Genomic DNA, 22,293 nt, shown 5'->3' with positions numbered 1-22,293 from the left:
TTAGCCATTGTGATAGATGTGTAGTGATTTTTTTCATGTAATTTGGTTTGCATTTTCCTAATGACCAGTGATGTTGAACATATTTTCATGTGCTTATTTGTCATCTTCTGTGAAATGTCTATTAATATCCTTTACCCATTTTCTAATTGGATTGGTTGGTTTTTTACTGTTGACTTTTGAGCAATTTATGTATTCTAAATACATGTTCTTTGCCAGATATGTGATTTGATAATATTTATTTTCAGTCTGTAATTTACCTTTTCATCATTTTCATAAGGTCTCTCATTGATCAGAAATTTTAAATTTTGTTGAGGGTTAATTTATCAACTTTGGATGAGTAGTGGTTTAGTTATCAAACCTAAGAACTTCATATAACTTTAGTTCTTAAAGATTCTGGTTTTTTTTCCTAAAAATTTTGTAGTTTCATTTATATTTAATTGTTCACTTTGATATAAAAGTGAACAATTAGCTTTGTATCAGGTGTGAGGTTTGAATCCAATTTCATTCTTTTGACTGAGGATGTGTATTTGTTTCAACATCATTGATAGAAAAGACTGTTGTGCATTAAATTGCTCTTGCATCTAAGTCAGAAAGTCAGTAGGACATATTTTTGTGGATATAGTTCTGGGTTCTTCAATCTGTTCAATTCCTTTATGGGTCTATACTTATGTGATTATCATGCTGTCTTTTTTATTTTACCTACATATTAAGGATTTATGTAAACTATAGTGATTTCTCCCACTTTATTTTTATTTTTCAAGATTTTTAGACTATTCTTGATATTTCATACAAATTTTAGACTAAACTGCTTTATGTACACAAACTTGATAGGATTGTGATAGACATTATGTCAAACCTATACATCATTTTGGGGACAACTGACATCTTCACTATGTTGAGTCTTCCAATCCATGAATACAGTGAGTCTCTCCATTTATTTGGTCTTTTTTTACATGTCTTTTATTAGCATTTTGTAATTTTAGCATTTAGATTCTGTACATATCTTTTTTTAAGGCTTATGCCAAAGTATTTAATTTTATTGTTGCCATTATAAATGGTATTGTATTTTCAGTATTTATATATTTGTTATTATACAGAAACGCATTTTGTTTTATTCTCATGTCCTTCAAACTTACTGAAGTTACATAATTCTATGATGATTTTTGTTTTGTTTTCATTTTTTTGGGTAGAGTCTTTGAGATTTCTACATAGACCTGTCATTTACAAACTTGAAAATTTTTCCTTTTTTTGTTTTCAATCTGTGTGCTTTTATTCACTGCTTTGCCTTTCTGTGCTTGCTACAACTTCCAGTACTGTTCAAATCACAATAGGAAGGGAAAACATCCTCATTTGTTCCCAATCTTAAGGAAAATTTATTTACTCTTTACCATTAAGGATAATGTTAGTTGTAGGGTTGTTTTTAAACATTCTTTATAAAGTTGAGGACATTCTCCATTTTTAGGTTTCTAAGACTTTTTTATATCAAAGTGTGTGTCTAATTGTACCCAGTGCCTTTTTTTTTTTGCTTCAGTTGATAAGATCACATAAATCTTTGTCAGCCTGTTGATATGATGGATTACACTGATTGATGATCAAATACTGAAAACAATATTGCATATCTAGAAAAGCTACAACATGGTCCTGCTATACAATTCTTTTTATTCATGACCAGGTTTATTTGCTAATAATTTCTCAGTTTTGTTGTGTTATTGTCAAAGTTCATGAGAAACATTGGTCTGTGAGTCTGTGGCCTTCTTTTCTTGTCCTGATTTTGTCTAATTTTTGTATTAGACTAATACTGGCAATAAAATAAATTAGGAAGTATTATGTTCTCTTCTATTTTCTGGAAGGAATTATGCAAAGTCTAGGGTAATTCTTAAGATATTTGGTAAAATAATTCAGGGAAGTCCCTGGGGATTTATGTGTGTGTGTGTGGGGGGGGGGGGGGAGATTTTTAATTACAAATTAATGTTATTTAATAGTTACAGGAATATCTGTTTCATGTGTATTATTTTGGTGGTTTGTGGCTTTTAAGGGATTGGTCCATTCTATCTCAGGTGTGGAATTTATGCAATTTTGTCATGGTCTGGTTTTTATTATCCTTTTAATAATTACAGGAGTGTTTTATTTCTGACACTTGGTTGACAGTGTGACAGATATTGATCAATGGTTGATCACTTCTCTCAACTTTGTCAATCCTTCTAGAGATTTTTCAATTTATTGAATTTACCAAAGAACCAACTTTTTCTTGTTTTCATACTGTTGTCTTATTTTTAATGTCATTGCATTTGACTCTTAGGTTTATTGTTTTTTCCCTTACTCCGTACTTATTTTTAAATTTAAAAGTTCTTTTCTTTTGAGGGAAACACTTGATCTTTCCTCTTTTCTACTGTAAGCTAAAATTTGCTGCTCAGCATAGTTTGAGCTGCAGCCTGCAGCAATTGATGTATTTTCATTTTAATACATATATATATATATATATATATATAAAGATTTTATTTATTTATTCTTGAGAGACACAGAGAGAGAGAGAGGCAGAGACACAGGCAGAGGGAGAAGCAGGCTCCATGAGCCTGACATGGGACTCAATCCCGCCGGGACACCTGCACCCCGATGTTTATAGCAGCAATGTCCACAGTAGCCACACTGTGGAAGGAGCCTCAGTGTCCATCAAAAGATGAATGGATAAAGAAGATGTGGTCTATTTATACAATGGAGTATTACTCAGCCATTAGAAATGACAAATACCCACCATTTGCTTCAACATGGATGGAACTGGAGGGTATTATGCTGAGTGAAATAAATCAATCGGAAAAGGACAAACATTATATGGTCTCATTCATTTGGGGAATATAAAAAATAGTGAAAGGGAGTAAAGGGAAAGGAGAGAAAATGCGTGAAAGGTTCAGTGAGGGTGACAAAACATGAGAGACTCCTAACTCTGGGAAATGAACAAGGGGTAGTGGAAGGGGAGGTGGGCGGGGGGTTGGGGTGACTGGGTGATGGGCACTGAGGGGGGCACTTGGGATGAGCACTGGCTGTAATGCTGTATGTTGGCAAATTGAACTCCAATTAAAAAAAAAAAAAGAAAAAAAAGAGGGAGAAGCAGGCTCCACACAGGGAGCCCAACGTGAGATTCAATCCGGGTCTCCAGAATCACGCCCTGGACCGAAGGCGGCCCTAAACCACTGAGCCACCTGGGCTGCCCCGGTTGTTATGTTTCTAAGAACAAGTCCATTTTCTATGATATTCAGTTGTTGGTGTGTGATTGTTAATAGTATTCTCTTTTGATCCTTTTTATTTCTGTGACATCAGTTTTAATTTGCTTTCATTTCTCATTTTGTCTATTTGTGTTTTCTCTTTTTTCTTAATGTAGCTGGAGGTCTGTCAATTTTATCGAGTTAAAAAAAACCCCTTAGCTTCACAATTTTTTTCTATTATTTTCTTTCTTTTTCTTTTATTCTTTCCATTTTATTTACTTCTGCTCTAATCTTTATTTTTAGTACTTTGACCTTTCTTCTATTTTTAGATTTTTAAAAGTTTTATTTCTAATTAGGCTCCAATGCCCAGTGTGTAACTGTGTGTGTGTATATATATCTATATATATATATCTGTGTGTGTGTGTGTGTTTCCTATTCAGCCACTCTATGTCTTTTGTTCATGGAATTTAATCTATTTACATTTAAATTAATTATTGACAGGGAAGTTATTTACTATTAAAATTTTGTTAATTGTTTTGTGTTTATTTTGCAGTTATTTTGTCTGTCTTTTCCTCTCTTACTGTCTGTTGTGTTTCATTTATTTTTTTCTTATTTGCCAATTTTTACTTAAAATATTTTTCTGCTATTGAGTTTCTTACGTATTTTGCATTAACTCCTTATCAAATACATGGTTTATAAGTATTTATCTCCTATTCCATATTTTGCTTTTTCATTTTGTGATTTGTTTCTTTTGATGTGAAGAGTCTTTTAGTTGGATGCATCCCCATTTTTTAAAAATTTTCTTTTCTTATCAAACCCCAAAAATCATTGCTAAGCCAACATTAAGGCATGTTTTCCTATGTTTTTTCTAGTTATTATAGTTTCACATCTTATAGTTATGTCTTTAATCCATTTCAAGTTCATTTATGTAAATGATGTAGGATAGGGGTCCAATATCACCAGTTTTACAACTACATTTATTGAAGACACTATCATTTTCTCATTGTGTGTTCTTGCCATCCCTGTAAAAGATGAGTTGACATTTTATGTATGGATTTGTATCGGGGCTCCCAAATATGCTGCATTGGTCTGTCTTTTCATGCCAGGAGCATATTGTTATAATGACCTATAGATTTTTAATACAGGGTAAAATCATGTAGTGTGATACTTCAACTTTCTCATTTACTTTGCCTATATGGGGTCTTTTGTGGTGCCATAAGAATTTTAGGATTTTTTAATCTGCTTCTGTGAAAAACACAATTGAATTTTTGATAGGGATTACTTTGCATCTGTTCATTTCTTTAGGTAGTGTGAACATTTTAACATTATTAATTCTAATTCATGAACATAAGATATCTAATCATTGTGTCCTTATCAATTTCTTTCATCAGTGTACTATAGTTTTCAGTGTACTGTTTTTTCAACTTCTTGGTTAAATTTATTTCTAAGTACTTTATTATTTGAGAACTATTGTAAGGGGATTATTTTGTTAATTTCTTTTTCTGATAGTTTGGCAGTGAATAGAAACACAACTGATTTTTGTATGTTCACATTGTACCCTGCAACATAGTTCAGTTGACTGATTTTTCCCTTTTAACCTGTAGTGATTACTTACATTATCTGATTTTTTAAAAAAATTTTATTCATGAAATAGAGAGAGAGAGGAGAGAGAGAGAGAGAAAGAGAGAGAGGAGAGAGAGAGGCAGAGACACAGGCAGAGGGAGAAGCAGGCTCCATGCAGGGAGTCTGACGCAGGACTCTGACCCTGGGTCTCCAGGATCATGCCCCGGGGCCAAAGGTGGCACTAAACCACTAAGCCATCCAGGCTGCCCACATTATCTGATTTTTTAATGTTGAACCAGCTCTGCATATCTGGGGTAAATCCCAGTTAGTTGTGGTCTATAATTTTTTTTATTCACTGTTGCATTCAGTTTTCTAATATTTTGTTAGGAATTTTTGCATCTATATTCATGAAAGATATTGGTCATAGTTTTTTTTATGTATTTGTCTGATTTTGGTATTAGAGTAATGGACCCACTGTTTGTTTATCTTTTTAGAAGCATTAAAAGCTAGTTCAGTTTTGAGATTTGTTTTGAAAAGCCCAGGCAGTTTTGTCTGGCATCTGCCCCTCTTCCATTCCTGTGTGGGATGTGGCCACGGTGGCCTGGATTCCTGGCTGTTATTCTCTGTGGTCACCCAGAAAGTGGCCCCTCTCAGGGCTACTCTGGTCCTGGGGGCTTCATGCAGTGGAGCTCCCAATTGGAAGCAAGGTGGCAGAAGTCAAGCCCAGGGATGGCTCAGGTTGGGGGACCTATCAGGTTTGAGCTGGTTTACCAACATCTCAACCCCCAGGGTGAGGGTGAACCAGGACCAGACATTGACACCTGCTTAAATACAGAGCAAGAAAGGAGATAGGCATTCCTGCAACTGCTGTGCTAATTCAGTAAATCTAAGTAAAAGTCCCCCCCCCCCGCAAAAAAAAACCTTCCTAATTGAAGTAGTGCCTCTGCTTCTATACCCTGAAAGAGTGTTTAGAGAATTGGTATTATTTCTCCCTTAAAATTTTAGTAGAATTTGACAGTGAAACCCATCTGGGCCAGCTGATTCCTGTTTCAAAGGTTATTGTTTTTATTTAATTTCTTTAATAGATATATACCTATTCATATTGTCTATTTCCTCTTGTTGAAGTTTAACAAACTGTGTCTTTCATAGAAGATTAACAAATTGTGCCCACTTCATCTAAATTTTCAAATTTGTGGTCATAGGGTTGTTCATCATTTTCCTTTATTGTGTTTATATGTATATGTATGTTTTATTAAATTTGATTTGCCATCATATAGTATAATATAACACGCGTGCTTATCCTGTGTCAAGTGCCCCCCTCAGTGCTTGTCACCCAGTCACCCCATCCTCCCACCCACCCCCCCTTCCACTACCCCTTGTTCATTTCCCAGAGTTAGGAGTCTCTCATGGTTTGTCATCCTCTCTAATTTTTCCCACTCATTTTCTCTCCTTTCCCCTATAATCCCTTTCACTATTTCTTATACTCCCTGTATGAGTGAAACCATATGATGATTGTCCTTCTCCGATTGACTTACTTCACTCAGCAAAATACCCTCCAGTTCCATCCATATCGAAGCAAATGGTGGGTATTTGTTTCTAAAGGCTGAGTAGTATTCCATTGTATATATAGACCACATCTTTATCCATTCATCTTTTGATGGACATCAAGGCTCCTTCCACAGTTTGGCTATTGTGGACATTCCTGCTATGAACTTTGCGGTGCAGGTGTCCCGGCTTTTACTGCATCTGTATCTTTGGGATAAATCCCCAGTAGTGCAATTGCTGGGTCATAGGGTAGCTCTATTTTTAACTCTTTGAGGAACTTCCACACGGTTATCCAGAGTGTCTGCACCAGTTCACATTCCCACCAACCGTGCAAGAGGGTTCCCCTTTCTCCATATTCTCTCAAACATTTGTTATTTCCGGTCTTGTTAATTTTCACCATACTCACTGGTGTGAGATAGTATCTCATTGTGGTTTTGATTTGTATTTTCCTGATAAGTGTTGTGGAGCATTTTCTCATGTGCTTGTTGGCTATATGTATGTCTTCTTTGGTGAAGATAAAGAGCTTCTGCACAGCAAAAGAAAGAGTCAACAAAACTAAAAGACAACCTAGAGAATGGGAGAAGGTATTTGCAAATGACATATCAGATAAAGGGCTAGTATCCAAGATCTATAAACAACTTATTAAACTTAACACCCAAGAAACAACAACAACAAAAAAATCCAATCATGAAATGGGCAGAAGACATGAACAGACATTTCACCAAAGAAGACATATGCATGACTTTATTATGCTTTAAATGGGCATGAGATGTAGAATTATGCTTTTTTTTTTTTTTTTTTTTAGATCTGATATGAGTAACTAATGTCCTTTCTCTTTTGTACTTAGTTTACCTGGCTAGAGGTTCAGTAATTTTATTGATAGGAACCACCTTTCAGTTTCATTGATTTTCTCTATTGATTTCCTTTTAAATTTCTTTTCAAATTGTTATAATTAATTTCTGTCTGCTTACCTTAGATTTAATTTGTTCTTTTCTAGTTTTCTAAGGTGGAAACTTAGATTAGGGTTTTTAGATACTTTTTCTTTTCTAATATGTGTATTGAATATAATATAAATTTCCCTCTAAGCACTGTGATTTGGTGTCTGATATTAATTCAGGTAGATTTTCAGTCATTGCTTTCAAATGTGTCTTATATTCCTTTCTCCTTTTGGTATTCTAATTATCTTTATGTAAGCTCTTTTGTAGTTGTGGCATAGTACTTGGATGATCTCTTCTGTTTTTTTTTTCTTTGTGTTCTTTGCTTTTTATTTCGTTTTTGAAGTTTCTACTGATAATAGTCTCAAGCTCAGAGATTCTTTCTTTAGCCATGCCCAGTCTACTGGTGAGCCATCAAAGGCATTTTTCATTTCTCTTAACATTTTTTAATCTCTAGAGTTATTTATTTATTTATTTATTTATTTATTTATTTATTTATTTATCTATCCATCCTTAGAATTTTCATCTCTCTGAATACATCTCCTCATCTGTTCTTGCTTGATGTCTACTTTATCCATCAGAGTCCTTAGCATCATATAATCATGGTTGTTTTAAATTTCCAGGCTAACAATTGAAATATCGTTGCCATTCTTTTTTTTTTTTTTTTTTTTTAATGATAGTCACAGAGAGAGAGAGAGAGAGAGAGAGGCAGAGACATAGGCAGAGGGAGAAGCAGGCTCCATGCACTGGGAGCCCGACGTGGGATTCGATCCGGGTCTCCAGGATCGCGCCCTAGGCCAAAGGCAGGTGCTAAACCGCTGCACCACCCAGGGATCCCTATCGTTGCCATTCTGATGCTTGCTCTCTCTCTCCAAATTGTTTTTTGAATTTTGGCATGCCCTGTAATCTTTTTCTTAATAGTTGGATATGACGTAATGGGTAAAGGGGATGCTATGAATAAATCTTTTGTAATGTACTGGTGAGGTGTCGGGAGAAACGAGGTGTTCTACAGTTTTATGATTAAGTCTCAGTTTTGTAGTAAACCTATGCCTCTGAACTATGAACTTCACAGGTGTTTCTCAGTTTTATTTCACCTCAATCCAGGTTCTGTTAAGAAGAGAGTGCTCTGATGTATTTAAGAATGTTTCCCCCCCTCCCATTGCTCAAAGTATGAGGAGTTTTTCTGATATTTACTATGGCATCATTGTCAAGCTCCTGTAGGTAAATTCACAAAACTGTGGGCCACCCTCATGAGTTCTCTGGAGCATTATTCTAGCATTGTCCATATTCTAGCATTTCATAAATTATAATCAGGATCACATGCTTTGGTTCTGGCTCCAGCAGCAGTTTTCACTGATTCTCTACTTCAGTAAGTTGCAACTCCCTGTGTTCTCTCCAATCCTGGAGTCTGATTTTCCCTGTGTCCTTGCCTCTCTTACAGATCCAAGAAGACTTGTTGATTTTTCAGTATAATTAACATTTTACATGCTGTTAGGGTAGAGTGGTGACTTCTAAGCTCCTTACATGCAGAACCAGAAACTAGAAGTCTCTGATTCATTCTTCAGTTTGGCAGGATACAATATTTTTGGTTGACTTTTTTCCTCTGAGTACTTTGAATCTACTATCTCACTGCCTTCTGGCTTGCAAGGTTTCTGCTGAAAAATCTAAACTTAATGGTGTTCCATTATATATGATAAACCACTTTTCTCCTGTTGCTCTCAAAATTTTCTCTTTATATTTCACTTTTGATAATTTAATTATAATATATCTCAAGTACATTTCTTTAGGAACATATTATTTGGTGTCTTTTGAACTTCTTGGATCTGGATATTAATTTTCTTCTATATGTTTGGGGATTTTCTTTTTTTTTCTTTAAAGATTTATTTATTTATTTGTTTATTTATTTATTTATTTATTTATTTATTATGATAGAGAGAGGCAGAGACACAGCAGGTTGGAGAAACAGGCTCCATGTTGGGAGCCTGACGCCGAATTCGATCCTGGGACTCCAGGATCGCGCCCTGGGCCAAAGGCAGGTGCCAAACTGCTGAGCCACCCAGAGTTCCCCATGTTTGGGGATTTTCAAGCCATAATTTATTTGAATAAGCTTTCTGTTTTTTTCAATTAAGATATAATTGGTTGGCAGCCCTGGTGGCACAGCGGTTTAGCGCCTGCAGCCTGGGATGTGATCCTGGAGACCCAGGATCGAGTCCCATGTCGGGCTCCCTGCATGTAGCCTGCTTCTCCCTGCCTGTGTCTCTGCCTCTCTCTCTGAATAAATAAATAATAAATAAATAAATAAATAAATAAATAAATAAATAAATAAATCTTTAAAAAAAAGATATAATTGGCATAACATTATGTAAGTTTAAGGTATACAGTGTGTTGATTTGATATTTATATATTTCAGTATGATTATCATTATAGCACTAGCTAACTCCTTTATCATATCACATTATTCCTCCCTTCTCTCTCTTTGCCTTCTGAGACTTCTATTATGTGGATATTGTTCCTCTTGATAATGTTCCACAAGTACCTTAAGCTTTTTTCACTGTTTCAGTCACTTTTCTTTTTGCTTCTCTGACCTGTCTTTGAGGTCAGTTATTTTTTCTTAATGTTAATCTAGTCTGCTATTGAAACTTTCTAGTGTATTTTTCAGTTCAGTTATTTTTCAGCTCTGTGATTGCTATTTGGTACTTTATTTTTTCAAGTTTTAATTTAAATTCTAGTTAACATAAAATGTAATATCAGTTGCAGGAGAATTTAGTGGTTCATCACATATATATAACACCCAGTAATCATTATAGCATGTGTTCTCCCTAATCTAAATCACCCATTTAGCCCATCCCCTACCCACTTCCCCTCCATCAACCCTCAATTTGTTCTCTATCATTAAGAGTCTCTTATGAAAAACAAGACTCTTATGTCTTTTTTATTCTCTCTCCTTTTTTCCCTTTCCCAAATGTTCATCTGCTTTGTTTTTTATATTCCATATATGAGTGAAATCATATGTATTTGTCTTTTTCTTACTGATGTATCTTACTTAGCATAATAGACTCTAGCTCCATCTACATCATAGCAAATGGCAACATTTCATTCTTTTTGATAGCTGAGTAATAACCCACGATGTATCTATAGATATAGACATGTATCTATATCTGTATCATCTATATCTATATATATATACCTTCTTGTTATCCATTCATCAGCTGATGGACGTTTGGGCTCTTTCCATAGTTTGGCTATTGTTGATAATGCCGCTATAAACATCAATGGTGCATGTACCCCCTTCAAATCTGTATTTTTGTATCTTTTGCGTAAATAACTGATAGTACAATTCTTGGATCATAGAGTAGTTCTATTTTTAACTTTTTGAGGAACCTCCATACAGTTTTCCCGAGTGGTTGCACCAGTTTGCATTCCTACCACCAGTGCAAGAGGTTTCCCTTTTCTCTGCATCGTTGCCAACATCTTTTGTTTCCTGGCATTTCATTGTGGTTTTGATTTGTATTTTCCTGATGCTGAGTGATGTTGAGCATATTTTCATGTTTCTATAAGCCATCTGGATATCTTCTTTGGAAAAAGTCTATTCAAGTCTTCTCTCCATTTTGTAATTGGTTTGGGTTTTGGTGTTGAGTTTGATAAATTCTTTATATTTTGAATACTAACCCTTTATCAGATACACTATTTGCCAATATATTCTTCCATTTCATAGGCTGCCTTTTAGTTTTGTTGATTGTCTCCTTCACTGTGCAGAAACTTTTTATCTTGATGAAGCTCCCATAGTTCATTTTTACTTTTGTTTCCCTTTCCTCCAGAGATGTGTATAGTAAGAAGTTGCTGTGGTCAATGTTAAAGAGGCTTCTGCCTGTGATCTCCTCTAGGATTTTGATGGTTTCTTGTCTCACATTTAGGTCTTTCATCCATTTTGAATTAGTTTTGTTTATAGTGTTAGAAAGTGTTCTAGTTTCTTTTGCAGGGTACTGTCCAGTTTTTCCAATACCACTTGTTGAAGAGACTTTTTTTTTAATTGGGAAAAGACTTTTATTCCTGCTTTGTCAAAGATTAGTTGACAATATAGTTGTGGTTACATTTCTGGCTTCTCTATTCTGTTCCATTGATCTATGAGTCTGTTTCTCTAAAGATTCCATGTATTTATTTGGCAGAGAGAGAGAGAGAGAGTGCACAAGCAAGGGGGAGCAGCAGGCAGAGGGAGGGGGAGAAGCAGACCCCCCACAGAACAGGGAACCCAATGCAGGGCTCAATCCCAGGACCTTGGGATCATGACCTGAGCTGAAGGCAGACTGAGCCAACTAGCATGACTATGTGTCTGTCTTTATGCCAGTACTATCCTGTCTTGATGATCACAGCTTTGTAATATAGCTTGAAGTCTGGAATCATGATGCCTCCAGCTTTGCTTTTCTTTTTCAGGGTTGCTTTGGCTATATGGGGTCTTTTGTCATTCCATACAAATTTTAGGATTGTTTGGTCTAGCGCTGTGAAAAATATTGCCATTTTGATAGGAATTGCTTGTCTTGGGTAGTATACACATTTTTAAAAAAGAGTTTTAAACTTATTTTAGAGACACAGAGTGCAAAAGGGAGGAGAGAGACAGCAGAGGGGGGAGAGAAGAAGAGGGAGAGTTAGAGAATTTCAAGCAGAGTCCCTGATAAGCACAGGGCCCAATGTGGGGCTTGATCCCAAAACCCTGAGATCATGACCTGAGATGAATTCGGGTTGGATGCTTAACTGATTGAGCCATCCAGGTACTCCAGGTAGTATAGACATTTTAACAATATTGGTTCTTCTGACCCATGAACATGGAATGTTTTCCATTTCTTGTGTTCTTTCAGTTCCTTTCTTCAGTGTTCAATAGTTTTCAGAGTACAGATCTTTTACCTCTTAGGTTAGGTATTTTATGGTCTTTTGGTGCAATTATAAATGAGATCAATTCCTCTATTTCTTTTTCTGCTGCCTCATTACTGATGTATAGAAATGCAACAGATTTCTGTACATTGATTTTTATATCCTGTGACTGCTGAATTCATGTATTAGTTCTAGCAATTTTTTGGTTGAGTCTTTCAGGTTTTCTACATAGAGTATCATGTCATACATAAATAGTGAAAGTTTGACTTCTTTGCTAATTTGGATGCCTTCTATTTCTTTTTATGGTCTTATTGGTGAGGCTAAGACTTCCAGTACTATCCTAAATAACAATGGTGAGAGTGGACATGTCTGTCATGTTCCTGGCCTTAGGAGAAAAGCTCTCAGTTTTTCCTCATTGAGGATAATATTGATGTGGATCTTTTGTATGTGGCTTTTATGATGTTGAGGTATGTTCCATCTATGCCTACTTTTTCAAGGGTTTTATTTAAGAATGGATGCTGTATTTTTTCAAATGCTTTTTCTGCATCTATTGAGAGGGTCATATGGTTCTATCCATTCTTTTATTAATGTGATGTTTTACATTCTTTGTTTTGTGAATATTGAACCACCCCTACAGCCCAAGAATAAATCTCACTTGATCATGAGAATAATTTTTCTTTTGAGAGAGAGCTAGTGGGGGGGGGGGCGGAGGAAAAAGGAGGGAGAGAGTCCCAAGCAGGCTTTATACCCAACCCAAAGCCCAGCACAGGACTTGATCTCATGATCTTGAGACCATTACCTGAGCTGAAATCAAGTGTAGTTGCTTCACTTAACTGAGCAAGCTAGACATCCCATGGTGAATAATTATAACACATTGTTAGATTCAATTTGCTGGTATCTTGTTGAGAATTTTTGCATTCATGTTCATTAAGGATATTGACTTGTAATTCTCCTTTTCAGTGGAATCTTTGTCTAGTTTTGGAATCAAGTTAATGCTGGTTTTGTAGAATGAGTTTGGAAGTTTTCTTCCTTCTCTATTTTTTGGAACAGTTTGAGAAGAATAGATAGAACTCTTCTATAAATGACTAGTATTTCCCTGGGAAGCCATATGGCCCTGAACTTTTGTATTTTGGGAGATTTTTGATTATTGATTCTATTTTTTTTGTGGTTATGAGTCTGTTTAAATTTTCTATTTTTTCCTGTTCCAGTTTTGATAGGTTGCATGTTTCTGTGAATTTATCCATTTCTTCCAGATTGCCCAGTTTGTTGGCATACATTTTTTTCATAATGTTCTATTATAATTGCTTGCATTTCTGTGGTATTTGTGATCTCTCCATTTCATTCATGATTTTACTTATTTGGTTCCTTTCTCTTTTCTTTTTGATAAGTCTAAGTAGGGTTTTTATCAATTTTATTAATTCTTTCAAAGAGCCAGTTCTTAGTTTAGTTTATCTGTTCTACTGTTGTTGTTTTTTTATCATTTATTTCTGTTCTAATCTTTATTATTTCCCTTCTTCTGCTGGCTTTAGGCTTTATTTGCTGTTCCTTTTCTAGCTCCTGTAGGTAGAAGGTTAGGTTGTATATTTGAGACTTTCTTGCTTCTTGAGGTAGACCTGTATTGCAATATACTTTCATCTTATGATAGTCTTTGCTGCATCCCAGAAGTTTTGCACTGTTGTGTTTCCATTTTCATTTGTTTCCATGTATTTTTTTTTATTTATCCTTTAATTTCCTGGTTAACTCATTAATTCTTTAACCTTAGTATTCTTTAATATCCATGTATTTCTGGTCTTTCCAATTTTTTTCTTGTGGTTGACTTCAAGGTTCATAGTGTTATGGTATGAAACTATCCATGGTATGATCTCAATATTTTTGTACTTGTTGAGTGCTGATTTGTGACCCAGTGTGTGATCTATTCTGGAGAATATTCCATGTGCACTCAAAAAAGTGCTTTAGGGTGAAATGTTCTGAGTATATCTGTTAAGTCCATCTGGTCCAGTGTGTCATTCAAAGACGTTTCCTTGTTGATTTTCTGCTTAGATGATCTGTCTGTTGGCTGTAAGTGTGGTGTTATAATCCCCTACTATCATTGTATTATTATCAATGAGTTTATGTAATCTGTTATTAATTGATTTATATATATATTTGGGTGCTCTCAAGTAGGGGGCATATATATTTACAGTTGTTAGTGCTTAATGTATAGAACCCTTAATTATGATATTGTACCTTTCTTTGTCTCTTATTACAAGTTTGGTTTTAAAATCTATTTTTTTCTGATATAAGTATGGCTACTCCAGCTTTCTTTTGATATCCATTAGCTTAATAGACGATCCTCCGTCCCCTCACTTTCAATCTGCAGGGGTCTTTAGGTCTAACATGAGTCTCTTGTAGGTGGCATGCAGATTGGTCATGGGTTTTCTTTTTTTTTTTTTTAAACCCATTCTGATACCCTGTGTCTTCTGTTGGAACATTTAATCAATTTACATTCAGAGTAATTATTGATAGACATTATTAGTGCCATTTGTTGCCTATAATTTTGGTGTCTCTCATGATGTTCTCTGTTCCATTCTAGTCTTTGTTGCTTTTTTGTCTTTCTTTCCCACTCAAAGTGTCCTCTTTAAGGGCTGGCTTAGTGGTCACAAACTCCTTTAGTTTTGGTTTGTCTGGGAATCTCTTTATCTCTCCTCTTATTCTGAATGACAGCCTTCCTGGATAAAGTATTCTTGGCTGCATATATTTTCCATTCAGCACATTGAATATATCCTGACACTCTTTTCTAGCCTGCTACATTTCTGTGGTTAGATCTGCTACAAACCTGATATGTCTTTCCTTGTAGGTTAAGGACTTTTTTCCCTTGCTGCTTTCTGGATTCTTTCCTTGTCTGCATATTTTGTGAATTTGACTATGATATGTCTTAATATGGGCTGGCTTTTGTTGAATTTGATGGAAATTCTCTGTTCCTCTCGAATTTTGATGTGTTTCCTTCTCCTGTTTAGGGAAGGTCTCAGCTATCATTTGTCAAAACAAAACAAAACAAAACACCATTTCCCCCTCTTCTGGGATGCCTCTGATATTGAATATTATACTTTAAGGCATTGCTGAGTTCCCTAATCTACATTCATATTCCAAAAATTTTTCTTTCTTCTTTTCAGCTTCATTATTTTGTATAATTTTATCTTCTATGTCACTGATTTGTTCCTCTTCTTCATCTATCCTTGTTGTTATTGCATCCGGTAACTTTTGTATCTCAGTTATAGCATTTTTTATTTTGGCCTGACTAGTATCTCTGTAGTCAGGGATTCTTTAGTGTCCTCTATGCTTTTATCAACCCCAGCTAGTATCCTTATTATTGTTGTTTTAAATTCTGATTCAGGCATCTTACTTGTATCAGTTTTGATATACATAAGAATGAGTCCTTTATTTTTTCCTGTTCTTTATTTTTTTGTGGTGAATTCCTCCATCTTGTCGATTTGTCTAGGTCACTAAATTTTTTGTTTGGTTGTTAGGAAAGCCTCGTATATTCCTGCTCCTGAGTGTAATGGCTATACTAAGGAAAATTTCCTGTAATATATTGGGCCTGGTGCTTTAGAAGGTGTTTCAGAGTGTACACTCTGCTGTTGTGTTTTGGCTGCTCCTTCCCTCAGGTCAGTCCTCTGCAGAGTTTCTCCTTGCCTAAAGTGGCAAGTGTTTGGACTTTGTCCACTATGTGGCGAGTTTCAACTCAGTGTGTTTTGGTCTGCTTGTTAAAAGAAGTTTATCCTAGTTCTACTAAAGCTGAAGTTTTGCAGTGCTGTGTGATCAGTAGACATAGTGTCTGCAAGGAGTTTCTGCTGGTCTTGGGGAGGGGCCTGCTGCACTGATTCTCAGGCTGACTTACTCTAGTGGAGGTATACTTTCAGGGCATATATGTGGGGGTGGGGCTTAGTGTAAGCAGCCCTGGCCTCCACTGAGGGCATGCTGTGTTGCTCACTGAAGTTGGTCAATGCTGATAGGGGTAGGGAGAGAGATAGCATCACCCTGCCCTCTCCTCCCTGCGGTGGGTAGTTCATGCCTGCCACTCTTCAGGAAGCCCTTGCAGAAGAGCAAACTTTCACACTTCTTGTGTCCCCTTCTTCTATCAGATCCCTACCTTCACCCTGTCTGTTTTCAAACTATCTGCCATCTGGTGGCACAGTACTCCTCTGTTTAACTCAGGCACTCAACTAGGTTTCAAAACTCCAAATTTAGGGAACTGTGTGGTGGTGACCCATGCTGATCCTCTGGGGGTCTTACCACACTCTAGCCATTGCCAGTTGTCTCAGAAAATCAGTCATATGACCACGCAGCAGTTTGAAGTTTATGGTATAGTCAAGGTTTGCTTCCCTCAACAGGTGTCTCTGTTCCTATGCTAGTGAACAAGGCAGTATGGTGGCACCACTAACTCTTTTGTCCTTGGAGAGGCCATGCCACCACTCTGAAATGCACTCCAAGAAGGGGAACTGTCTCTCATCGTTCAGGCCACAGGATCTTCAGAATACTCTGCCTTCTCCTGTGCCCCTGCCCCACTGGATCACCACTAAGCCCACCAGGCAGGACCCTAGAAATGGCATAGATTTCTAAAACCTCAGGCTTTGAGCTCTGCTGCTTATAAAATCTTGCAGTAGTCAGTAGTCAGCCCTTCTCCTTTTACAGTCAATAGTATTGGGGCAGTTTTTCTTGTGCAATCCCCTGTGCACACTTTCACTCATTCATCTCTATATCTTTTCACTCTCTATCTCTCATGTCTCTTTCTGTGATCAGGGCTCCCTCCCCTTTATAGCACTTGCAGTTCTTTTCTCTCCCAAATCAACTCTCTGCAGCTCCTACTTGCCATGATGTGATCATTTCTCTACCCATGGATATGAAGTTTGTTCTCTCAGTTCTCAGATTGATTTTTTAGGTGTTCAGAATGATTTGATATTTATCCAGCTATGTTTGAGGAAAAAGACCAGTGTAGGGGCCCCTCCTCCTCCATCTCAATTATGTCCTCTGTTTCATAGTTTAAGAAAATGTTTTCTATCTCTTTTTTTTTTTAATTCTCACTTTGTTCATGCATTGTTCTCTTGAACTCAGCATTTTTAATTCTCTGTGAGATAATTAATTTAACTTCATTAAGATCAGTTTCTGGCTATATCTTCTTCCTTTCTTTGAAACTTCTTTTTCTGATTCTTCATTTTACTTGACTCTGCTTTGGTATCTGCTCATTAGAAAAAACTAGTTGCTACTTTCAGTCTTTACTGACTGACCTTGTACAGAAAAGGATCCCAACAAGTCATCCTGGCCAATGATTTTGGAGGCCTCCACCAAATCTTTATATCTCTCAAAGGGGAAACATGCATCTGTGTCTTTTTCCTGCTCTGTTTGTGTTGGTGAGGCGAGAGGATTAGTAGCATTTACCCTCACAAGCTGCTGCCTCTATTCTCACCCTGGCAATTATATTGTGGTTGGCCCATCTGTGCTCCAGCATTGGGAGACCGCTGCTGATTCTTTGGGCTGTTTTGGTGAGGTAGGAAAACTGCACACATGGATCAACTTTTTCCATCTCCAAGGAGAAGCAGAGCTGGTATCTTTTTGTCCATTTACTCTGTGTTTAGTGGTAACATGGGGGAAAAAAATCAATAGTGTCTACTAGCCCAAGTCACTATCTCCATTTTTGCCTGGGTGGCTAGTTTGTGCTGAACCCATTAGAGCTTCAAGACAAGTGAAATAGGACATAGTTCTTTGACTAGCCCCTTCAGAAAAATTGGGGCACTAGATATATGGAAAAACCCTTCTCATGGTCTGGGTCAAGCTGACAGCCTGAGGGTCTTTTTGTGACCATATGGTAATGGTCCGAAGCAGTGTCCCCATTGAAAGGGTCTACCAAGGGATCCCTGGGTGGCGCAGTGGTTTGGCGCCTGCCTTTGGCCCAGGGCGTGATCCCGGAGACCCGGGATCGAATCCCACATTGGGCTTCCGGTGCATGGAGCCTGCTTCTCCCTCTGCCTGTGTCTCTGCCTCCCTCTCTCTCTCTCTGTAACTATCATAAATAAATAAAAATTAAAAAAAAAAAAAAAGAAAGGGTCTACCAAGCCTCCATCTTGGTTTGGTAAGTCTTATTTGACATTCTCCCAGAGTGTGCAGGACCTTTCAATTAGTTTCTGATTCCTTATAAAGGAAATTTGTCTGTGAATTGTTGCTGAATTTGTTTTTTAGGGAAGAGAGGATTCAAGGATTCCTCCTCCATTATCTTCCTGACCATAGTTTTAGCCTTTAATTCTTTGATACTTTTTAGCTCCAAATTCTTTCTGTTCTTGTCAGATTCTGATATGTATTTTAGATCTTTTGTTATTGTACCACAGGTTCTTGAGGCTTTATTCATTTTCTTATTTTCTTTCTTTCTTTGTTCATTTTTCTGTGTTATATATTGAGTAAATTCTGTTGATCTGTTCTCAAGTTCACTGGTTGCTGTCTCCACTTTGCTGTCTCCACTTTACTTAAGAGCCTATCAAATATGTTTTTTTCTGCAGGTTTGTTTATTATATATTTTTAGTTCTAATATTTTAATATGTTTTTATGGCTTCTAGTTCTGTTCTTTAGCTTTTAAAAGATTATTTGTAATTGGTTGCTGAAGCAATAGTATCACAGCTACTTTAAAATCTTTGTTAGTTCCATCATGTGGCTTATCTCAATATTGTTAACAGGTGGCTTTCTTTTCTCATTCTTGTGATTTTCTTGGTTCTTGGTATAGTGTATGACTTTTGGCTGTATACTCAACATTCAACTCTTTTTAAAAGCAAGTAACCCAGGTTAAGTTTAGGTTTGTTGTGATTTACTGTACCAAAGGCAATTTCTCTTTTTTGTGGGGGACTTTTAATGTTATTCTATTGTGATTCATTCTTTTGGCTCTTAAGCTCCTGCTGGATCTCTGCTGATGCAGGCTATAGTGGTAAAAGGTACTGTCCTGGGCCATTTTGTATTGCGAGGTGGGGCTGGCTGATGAAGGTCCCATGGGATAGATAACATTTATTCTGGCTCTTCTCTAACCCTATCAGTACACTTCTCACTCCCTGTTAGTGCCCTTGGGTAAGGACAGTTCCTACCTGTGTCACTTTTTGTGTTGGGAATGTTGAGAATTATCTTATGAGGCTCATTTTCTCCCCCTGGCACAAGGCCAGGAGCTACAGAGACTTAACTACTGTCTGATGCTGGACAGAGGATTGGGGCATGGTTCACCTTATACCTTTTTGTGAAGGGCTTGTGGTACAGTCTGCTAGAACTAGTGCAGACAAAGGTGGCTGCTACTATTTCTTGGTGTGGGGCAGGGTAGGCCTTGCCACTGTCAGTGGGTGGAGGATAGGAGTTAAGCCTAGTTTTGAGGAAAAGTGAATGGTTACTGATAGAGATGTATGTCTGGCAGCTAATAACATATAAACAAATTCATAAAAGAGAATATGATGACACTGAAGTTTTAATAGCATATCATTAACAAAGCAACAGGATTGATTATAGATGTCACTAGATTTTTAAGGGAAGAAAAGGGAATATTCACTGAATGAGAATATTAGGGGAGAACCTGGGGAAACTAATGCTGCAAAAGTCCATGGGGAGGAGAGCTTGAACTAATGATGGTAAGATATTAAATAAATTAAATGATATGATGAGATATTAAAGAGAAATAAAAATGAGGAAATATCAATTAAGATACTTTTGGGTAACTTAGAAAAAAGTGATATGTTCACATTTGAAGTCAAATTAATATTATTTACATTGAGTTAGCAGTTATAGATTATGTATTCAGGAAATGTCAAATAAAAAAAATTAAATAACCTAACAAAAGGAAAAAATCCAACTGAGTCATTAAACATAAGTCTGTAAAATAAACTAAGGTAATAGAACAGAGTAAAGATTAAAACTGCAATGACCATATTTGAATAAAACTTTACAAGTTAGAAAAATAAAGAAGAAAAAGTATGGCTGAGAAAGAAAAGACATAGATAAGAAAGTTGTTCATCAAAAATTTAGAATTATAGCAAGAATTATTTTGTGGGAGAACAGAAGTCATAATCATTTTTAGGTAAAAGAAGGTTAAGAGAAAGAGATTTTAAGTAGATAACAAGGCAATGGAATCCCTGGTGAATAATATTATGGTAATGACTAAATCTGAACGTTTGATGATGTTTAGGAAGAAAAGATAAACCAAAAACTTTATATAAAATCATTCATGAATGTATCTTCATATACTCCTGTTTAGGGCCATTGCTTTTATCAAGGATATGCTGCAGAAGTTCCAAAATCAGCTGTGACACTTAGCACCTGTTCTGGACTTAGGTAATGGCATATTCCAGAGATGTACATGATTGAAAATCTTGTGTGACTCTTTAATTTTTAGAAATATCTTGAAGGATAGAGTGAAGGCAAAGAAAATAGAGTTTGATTGTGTTTTTACTCATATACTTTCTTTTCTTCCTCCTCCTATCATTTTTTCTATCTCTTGTCTCCATCCCAGGCTTGCAGTCATAAAATTTATGCAGGAAAAAAAAAACCCTGGTATGAGGAGTATTCACATTCCTCAGTCATACTAAAAACACAATGAATCCTAAGTAACATAATAGAAAAGATATAAAATTAGATTTGAAAGCTTATCCATGTAAGAAAGGATGGTTCTTAGATGCTAAACTACAAAGACCACTATTAAATTTTTATAAAATATTCTTATTTAATGGTGATTTATATTCTCTGTGGGAATATATATTAATTATCTTTTTATTTCTTTTTTATGTATTTAAATGTGTAGGGGATTATTGCAGTTGGAGAATGTCAGTTATGGCATTGAGCCAGTGGACTCTACAGCTGCATATGAGCATATGCTTTATCAAATAAATAATGATAAAATTGATTTTTCTCTCTTACACAAAAATCCTATGCCCCAATTGGTACAAAAGTCCTACAAGATTCTTGTGAAATCAGAAGTAAGTAACCCCTCTTATGAAATCTTAATTTGTGTTATTTCTAATAAATTTATTTATGTTTAAATGTGCTATATTTGGGAAAAATTTAACAGATATTGAACTTCTGTTGTAAGATCTTTATTTTAAATATGTTTTTATATTTAGTCATACAGTATTTAGAAACTGTAATAGATATAATCTCACATAAGTTAAAAATCAAAGTACTCACATTTCCTTAATTGAAAGTGTTTTTATGCATATAAACATAGGTTCATTGTTACCAAATTTGCATGCTAAAATATAATGATATCCACATTTACTTATTTTTAGTTTGTCTGCATTTCCTTGACAATACATGTTTTCTTTATTAGTTTGATTAAAAAAAATAAAATTAGAAGGGAAAGAAGAAATTGTCCAAGGTCATCATCTAGAAATAGTGCTTAGAATTTTGGATTATTTATTCCAATTCTTTTTATATACCTAGTTATAAATCTAGATGTATAAGTGCATAGATATTTTTAAACAAAAAAGTGATATAACCACATGTACTTCTTTGAAATTTATTTTTTTGCTATTAAGGTGATAATACACATTATGTTACACTTATTATAATTTACAATTAGATAATATATGGGTTAGCATCTATTAAAATATTAAGCATATGCATTTGTAAGGAAAATAAGAATGGATAAAATGTTATTTTCCAAAGGTAAGTGCAGTTGTATAACTATGTAGAAACCTTCATTCCTTTTCTTAACTAATTGTCTCTGTTGTAGACTGACAGATCAATGAAGGCTGTTTTCTTTGGGGAGCCTATGAAATGGAGATACCAGGCACATATTTCCCATTGTATTTCCTAATAGAGGAGGAGTACCAGACTAAGACTTGTGTGCTTAAGTTAAATTTGACACACTGGATATTGTGAGCCAGGCTTACACATTCTAAGAAGTATATTGGAAGACCCCTCTTCAGGAGGGAATCAAACATGCCAAAATAATAAAAACTAACCACATTAACAGCAGGGTTTTCCTAACCAACCCAGACAAAATTACTCTCTGTAAACACAACACAACAGCCCATAAACTCCATATATAGTCATAAAGATATTGAAATAAGCTATTAAAAGTTCAATTGTTAATATGAAGAGGTACTAGACATATGATCAAACAATTTAACATGGAAGATAGAGACATGAATAAATCCAAATTTTCAAGTTTGAGGAACCAAAGAACACAG

General features: G+C 35.8%; 2 protein-coding genes across 4 annotated transcripts in view; one reads left to right on the top strand and one right to left on the bottom strand.

Moving 5' to 3' along the window:
* Positions 1–22,293, bottom strand: part of LOC144284582 (uncharacterized) — a 283,713-nt gene that overhangs the window by 26,891 nt on the left and 234,529 nt on the right. The window lies entirely within an intron of this gene.
* The window catches only part of LOC144284578 (A disintegrin and metallopeptidase domain 3-like), a 109,067-nt gene that overhangs the window by 24,402 nt on the left and 62,372 nt on the right, over positions 1–22,293 (top strand). The window contains exons 6-7 of the mRNA XM_077849278.1: positions 20,361–20,437; positions 20,904–21,078. Of these exons, the coding sequence (XP_077705404.1) occupies positions 20,361–20,437; positions 20,904–21,078 (252 nt within the window). The remainder of the gene's footprint in view (positions 1–20,360; positions 20,438–20,903; positions 21,079–22,293) is intronic.

This window comes from Canis aureus, chromosome 15 (genome assembly GCF_053574225.1).
Source record: "Canis aureus isolate CA01 chromosome 15, VMU_Caureus_v.1.0, whole genome shotgun sequence".
In the NCBI taxonomy this organism is placed as follows: domain Eukaryota; kingdom Metazoa; phylum Chordata; class Mammalia; order Carnivora; family Canidae; genus Canis; species Canis aureus.
The sequence above is the reverse complement of the archived record's forward strand: the minus strand, read 5'-3'. Positions and strand labels throughout refer to the sequence as shown.